At 35.9% G+C, this 7,141-nt stretch overlaps 1 protein-coding gene across 2 annotated transcripts; it reads right to left on the minus strand.

Moving 5' to 3' along the window:
• Positions 1–1,012: 1,012 nt before the first annotated feature.
• On the minus strand, positions 1,013–5,009 carry LOC132300638 (transcription factor bHLH63-like). Of its 2 annotated transcripts, none has more exons than XM_059797815.1 (7): positions 4,093–5,009; positions 3,283–3,498; positions 3,032–3,166; positions 2,872–2,940; positions 2,382–2,591; positions 2,174–2,270; positions 1,013–1,244 (listed from the first exon to the last, which is right to left on the minus strand). In XM_059797815.1, the coding sequence occupies exons 1-7, from the start codon at positions 4,525–4,527 to the stop codon at positions 1,156–1,158; spliced, it is 1,251 nt and encodes a 416-aa protein (XP_059653798.1). In that variant the 5' UTR covers positions 4,528–5,009; the 3' UTR covers positions 1,013–1,155. The 2 variants fall into 2 exon arrangements, with proteins under 2 accessions (XP_059653798.1, XP_059653797.1); XM_059797814.1 differs by having other exon boundaries at positions 2,174–2,279; positions 4,093–5,004.
• Between the last annotated feature and the right edge of the window lie 2,132 nt (positions 5,010–7,141).

A 7,141-nucleotide genomic window follows, 5' to 3' on the forward strand; every position in this document is an offset into this window, starting at 1 on the left:
TTCATTAATACTCTAGTCTTGTAAGTTCTGATTTGAGAAATCTATCTTTGAAGAGATATTGATTGTAGTACATTCTTCCTACAAATCTAATGGTTGGTGTGACCCAAAATGAAGTCTAAGATAAGGTAATTCTCTTAACAAGAAGGAAGGAGAAACTAGTTAGCTTCTTGTAAATGTTTGCTCTCCATCCGAAAGGAGAAGCCATAGTGAATTTGGAAAACTCTCAAGAGAGATCTTGAACCGAGGAGTAGGAATTCTGATCATCACTAGATCGCCGAGTCAATTGTGTTTAATTCTCTCTTCCCTCGTGTCATTTAAATTGTGCTTGCTTCAATTATTTTCATATCTTGTTTATTGCACAATTTATGTTGATATTGTATAATCTTGCTTAAATCTTTTAATCCGAATTATTTTCCCCTTTAGAGTGAAAACTGGAGCTAACACATTTATTTTGATGACTTGACTTATCACACAATTGTATATGTTCCACACTAAGAAAGTTAGGAAATCAACTCAATAATACGAAGACAAAAATGAGTATACGCAATGATGTAAATAAACATCCCAGAGTTTTTTCATGGGGGGATGGATTGGAGGTGTGTGTGTGTGTGTGTGTGTGTGTGTGTGAGAGAGAGAGAGAGAGAGAGAGAGAGAGAGCATATTTAGCCTACAATATGCATATGCAATAATCAGCATCTCAATCAACATGTCTCCTTTTGCCCAAAAAGGAAGCACTAGAGTCCGCAGGTTGAGGTTGGGTCATTTGTAGGAATGCTTTAGATCGTCATTCAGCTTTCTATCTACGATCAACTTGTGCCACTTGACTGACATTGTCATTCAGGTTTCTTTCAACATAGGATCAACTTGTGCCACTCGATAGTTTTGCTATATTTTTTCACCATTTGCTCTCACCATTTTTGCCAATTCTTTGAATTTCCCTCTCATTTGCACTCACCCCCGATTTAGATATATAGTATTTCACATTTCCGATGAAAAAAATATATTAAAAAAATAAAATAAAAAAAGCTTGTTATTGAGAATAAAAAGATTTATATCACTATGATTATTATTTCTACAGTACGATTGTCCTTACAATTATATACAATATGTATTTGTGTAAGGAGAAAAGGAAAAGGAAAATAATCAGGATTGAATTCATTTGGATGAAACTACATCGTCAAAAAAACTCCCATGATCAACATTCTGATTCAGATATCCATTCGGGGTGTTAGCTTCAATAGAACCTGCAAAAAACGAATCTCAACTCTTTAGTTTCAGCATTTAGAGCTAGCAAATCTGATCTATTGCACGTGTTAAAATACATGTATATATTTATTATGTATCGAATTTGTGTGTGATTGGGCTGTGAGTATATGGATGGGAGAGCATGAACCAACCCGAATCCTCTCTTGTGTGCCCAAATATGCTCGCTAGTAGGTAAAAGAGGAAGTCAGTTTCATTTTAGTAATGCATGTGCTCTGTTTCATGGTTAATTGATGGTATCCATCGATAGCCTTGTTGTGTACATCATGGACCAAAATGCAATATGAGAGTGAGAAAGTCTACAATATCCTGGGGTACCGTACCCCGGTGCCTCACAGCCGTTGGATCATCCATCAAGTGGGTCTCACCACAACATTCAACGGCTGGAAACTTTAAGGTATTGTAGACTTTCACAGTGAGAGCAAGGTATATATTGTCGCCATTTCTGAACACTTCAAACTTTTGGGTAACCCATAGTCAAACAATTCCTTTAATTGCTTTACCTTTTCTAGAAGAAAAGTTGATTGTCAGCTAAATATCTCATGGTTTTGAGCATTTTGTGTGGAAGACAGGAAAAGAAGGAATACCCAATAAAGAACCATCTTGATATCTGTCAGGGAGGACTCATATTTATTCCTAAGAAAAATCATTATCATTTGTGTGGCTGTGGAGAAATTATCGAATGGTCCCGGAATCAATCTCATGGGGACACACCAAGTGAAATAAAACTATCACAAAGAAGCTGATGCATTTTCTTGCATGTCAACTAGCGATTAGCCTGAGACCAATAGTCCTGGGACCATGTCACCGTCATATGCAGTAATAACCACTTTCTTCAGTTTCTTCCTTCTTATGGAATAATTAGAAACAAGAACTAAAATACTGAGTAAAACATGTTGGTTCTCTATACCTGAAAATTGCTGGGTTGGAAATGATGTTGATCTTCCTAGATGAAACTCCACACCATAAAGGCTTTGTAAATCAGTATCCCAAGTTGCTTGTGAGGTCTGGATTTGCTGTGTTGTAAGTTAATCTTAGTTGGGGAAAAAAAAAACACACACACATAAAATTTAAACTGTAAAGATAATAAACACTTAAATTCAAGTAGAAGAAATTACATTGAAACATGAAGAGTCGATAAAAGTTTCAGGAATCGATACAGGAGCACTGATAGTTCTTCGCAGTGCCATATCGGGAGGATTGATCCCCATTTCCAGTCCAGAAGATGAAACTACTTGTTGTGATGGATTAAATTGAAGGTAGGCAGGATTAGCCATTTCCGATGATACCCCAATTGTCGGAAAATTAGATCCGCAACCTGGAAATACCTGTTCATATAGAACCAGAAGAAACTTACTACTAACACATGAGCACAATTATCAACACTTATGGACATGTTTGATTTAGTTTTCTAAAAACCATTTTCAGATAATTATAAAAGGCAGTTATCTAAAAACAAGTCATTTTTTAACCAAGCTTTCAAGAACAGTCCACCAAACAGATTTTTGTATAGTTCACTTATTTTCAGTTATCAGTTCTTAGAAAACTAAACCAAATAGGCTATATGTCCATGCATACTGTATCCCTACTGCTTAATGTATTCTTTACCTCTGTAGAAAAGAAGTTGTCGTTGCTGTCAAGCGTTGGACTTGCCGCAGCAAGTTTCATTGACAAGAACTGTTGCAATGAACCAATTACGAATATCAACTCAGACTATTAATAACTATAATTAGATGATTTTTTACGACAATTATTGGGTATTTTATACCTCTACTTGTCTTTGAAGGGATTGGACATAGTTGATGATTTCGTCGAGCATTGCAGCCTTTCCATTGACCTTATTGCAGCCTGGTACTAAATCTTGCAGATACATCATTCTCTCACTGATTTTTTCCCTCCTAGCCTGCACAGTTAATCAATTCACATATATGTTGCAAATACTTTAGTAGTCCAGAATTAATGCACAAGAATTCTAGTAGAGCGCCAAATTTTAAAACAAAAAGGACTGCCACTAATTACCCTCTCAGCAAGGCTGTGACTGTCGGTGGCTTGGCCGCGACGTGCTCGGACATGGATGTAATCAGTAGTATTAACATGCACCTCAGAAGCCTTTGAATTCACCTTTGAAGCATCAGCAGAAATTTCTCTGCTATTGCTACTTTGCTCTGTGATTATGGACTCTCCTTCACCACATCCTTGTATTCTCTTGTCTCTGCTGTCATCTTTTGCCACCACCTAAACATGTCTCAAACAGAGTTTGTTGTCAAATTGATAACACTTTTTTTTCAAACTTTTTTTTCTTTTTTTTGGTAAATTATAATTTTCAAACTTACTAAAGCATAATAGTTGTTTAATTGACAACATTCCATACAATTTGTCAAAAAAATATTCAAATTTTTTTCAAAATAAACTTACTACAGCATACTAGTTGTTAAATTGACAACACTTCCATACAATTTCTCAAAAAAAAAAAATAAATAAATAAATTCAAATTTTAATATCTTCCACTAAAGCATAGTATTTGTTTTTATTGATAACTCTTCGTACAATTTGTAAAAAAATTTCAAAATATTCTTCTAAATAAACTTACTACAGCATAGTAGTTGTTAAAATGATGCCACACCTCCATACAATTTCTCAACAATATCAAATTTATAAACTTACTACAGCATAGTAATTATTAATTAATTTTTGGGTAAATATAGTTGTTATTGAAACTATAACACAGAGGATAATATATATATATATATATAGATAGATAGTTAGATGTTCATAATTTCACATACAGAGGATAATATGGTCAGTGTTGATAAAACAAAAGGTGCACACCTTTGGATTTTGGTTCTTATCAGCCTTTCTCTTCTTGAAGCTCTCTGTTCCAACCGAAGAACTCAGCTTTCCCGGCAAAATATATTGTCTTCCCTTCATATCAGCCGCCGCCACCTCCGACATCGCCGCTGCAACCACCGGTGGGCAGCTGGCAGTCCTTGAGATGCCATAATTCATCTCCAACCCAAACCCAAAACCCAAATCATCCCCACCCAACTTCCCCATATCGACCCACCCGCTTTCCAAATCCTGATCCACCTTCACCGTCCGACTCCCAAACCCATGAAACTCACTGAAAAACTCATTTCCATTGAAATCACTTTGTTGTTCTTGCTGCTGTTGTTGCCAATTCAAGCGCGCTCTTTCCCTCTCGAGGACGCTCATGCCCGTATAACTGCCGGCGAGATTTTCCGGCGTTTGGAGACAGGGTAACATCTCCGACCAACAATTGAAGCTCTATCTATAAATGAATTAGCTTTTTAGAGAGAGAAAGTGTTTGAAAGAAAGGGGTAAGAACTAGCAAGAACTAGTGTTGGTATCGCTTTCAGTACTGTGCGTGTCAGTGTGTGCGCTTTGCGGAAAGTTAAAGGGACCTTTGGTATGCTTTCATGCCTAGCTATACACTATAGTAATCCATATATATATATATATGTATGCGCCTTTGAATTGTATTTGTGCGAGATATATAAAGGAATGAAGATGATGGATGTATAAGGCTAAAACGAGCGCCGGAATCTGACACAAGTAGCCGGAATGTGTGTGTGTGAGAAAGGCGGTATTAGGAGACGGAGGGGAAGGTGGGCCCAGAATGACATGAACCCTCACGTGGGTTTGTCTGGTAGAATGGGAAAAGAAAGGAAGACCCAGCGGTTATTGTTTGGGGGCCAGAAGAGGCCCAAAGGCAAGTGGATCGTTCTCTTTTAGTTACATGTTAAACGAAACCACATGCTTCTCTGGCTTTTACTTAGGCGTGGCATTTGGATAAATACTCTATGTCTGACGTGATCCATGGGATTACGTGGGGTGACGAGGATAGATGGGGTTCCACAATTTGCACCTGGCTACTCAGAGAATGGAAACACGGATTAATCGGTTGGCTCTAGTGGTATGGTTTTGCAAGCGACATCATTTCCGAAAGTAAATGGGGATTTATGATTGGGTGTTAATCTTATTGAAGTGTTTAAGTTTTTGACTCACGTGGCGAATTACTCATCCGTTACCGTTACTAAAGTTCGAGAGTATTTTCGGATGGCAGAGTGGTTCGATCGCAACGACGGCAGTACGAGTTCAAATGAGAAATAATATTACAAGTGTCCAATATCGGATCCGAATGAAAAAATAAATGAGTATATATAGATTGAGTGTTAACCCCACCTAATAACTTAAACTTTTGAATCGAATTACGAAACACTCGCCCATTACATAGGACCCTCAATGAGTGTAAGTAATTTACTTCCCGAATGATAATTTTTTGGAGCCAAAATGTTATATTTTAAGAATTCTGCTCCAATGGTACATTTTATCCAAAATGTTATATTTTAGCAATTCTGTTCCAATTGTGCTAATACTTTAACCATTACTTTACTTTTTTTTAATCAATACATTATTCTTGCTTTTTCATGTGACTTTCCAGCCAATGTCTTGCGCAAAAAAAAAAAATAGCAACCTGCTATATATGAGAAAAATTTTGAGAATCTCATATTTTGAGAGATTCTATAGCACACCATTGAAGTGCATTAGAAAATAAAATCTATGAGGACATTTAAGAGAGCATTGGAGACGCTCTTATAAATCTCTAAATTGAGACAATTTTTTTTATATATATTTGTGAAATGTTAAATAAATTCAATACGTTTTGGTCTAATGGTAGTTTCTCTACCTCTCAAAATAAATGGTGAGAATTTGAATTCTCAAAGAAACAAATTAAAATATATAAATAGTGTGTATTTCTTGTCAAAAAAAATTAAAAATTAAATAAATAAAAAAATAAATTATTTATCTATGATTAACACCACCCTTTTTATTATCATGAAATGCAATGGGATTCTCTTAAACTACTATACTGCTACGATCCAATCAATTCTACAGTATGTCATACTAAAAAATATTTGAGGCACCTACAAAGGCCCATGACAACTGAAGATAACTAGTGCACGAAGGACTCTGTCAGTCCCTAAATTAGCGTAATTCCAGTTCCGTTTCTTTTTCTATTTTTGGGATCTTTGTTCAGGTAAGCATTCATTTGTATCTTTGCCTTCAATAGTAATGCTTATGTAACTAGTAAGCATTCCATTGTATCTTTGCCTTTAATACTAATGCTTATGTAACTAGTAAGCATTCCTCTGTATCTTCGCCTTTAATAGTAATGCATATCTTCGTCTTTAACAGCAATGCTCATGCAACTTTCTACTGTAAAATCCCATGAATTGCAAACTGTAATATATATATATATATATATATATATATATACCAGTTTCACAATTTGGGGATCAAAACTGAATAGATTTTGAATCAAGAATAAGAGAGACAACATTTTAATTTATAGCTTTCATTTCAATTTTATATAATTTTGAGTACTGTTTCTAAGAGGATTCTCTCGTGAGAATAGACAAGAGCTCCTCCTAGGATTGGAACAAGTTTTAAAGATATGTGAAAAGTCAAATAAATTATTTAATACATGTTTCAATTCAATATTTAAATAAGGAATAAATTGTTACTCTTCCCATGAGAGAGTCCTATTAGGAGCTCCGCTGGCCGAAGCTCGTTCAAACACACAAGTGCTGCTCAAACTTGGCTTGAGCTCAACTGAGCTTTGGCTAGCCGAGTTCAAGCTCGACTCGCTGGTGTATGTGTGTACCTTGCATATGTATGTGTTCAAATTACACACTAAACAATAGCTCATGTATGTGTGTACCTTGCATATGTATGTGTTCAAATTACACACTCAACAATACCAATGCACGGTGATAGTTGAATTCCCTTTGGAATCAACACACAAACACGTGTGTGTGTGTGTGTGTGTTTTATGAGCTTCACTCAACAGTCCTTT

The sequence above is a fragment of the Cornus florida genome, unplaced genomic scaffold, assembly GCF_030987335.1.
Source record: "Cornus florida cultivar Cherokee Brave unplaced genomic scaffold, ASM3098733v1 CherokeeBrave_3.0.0_Hap2_Chr03, whole genome shotgun sequence".
Taxonomy (NCBI): Eukaryota; Viridiplantae; Streptophyta; class Magnoliopsida; order Cornales; family Cornaceae; genus Cornus; species Cornus florida.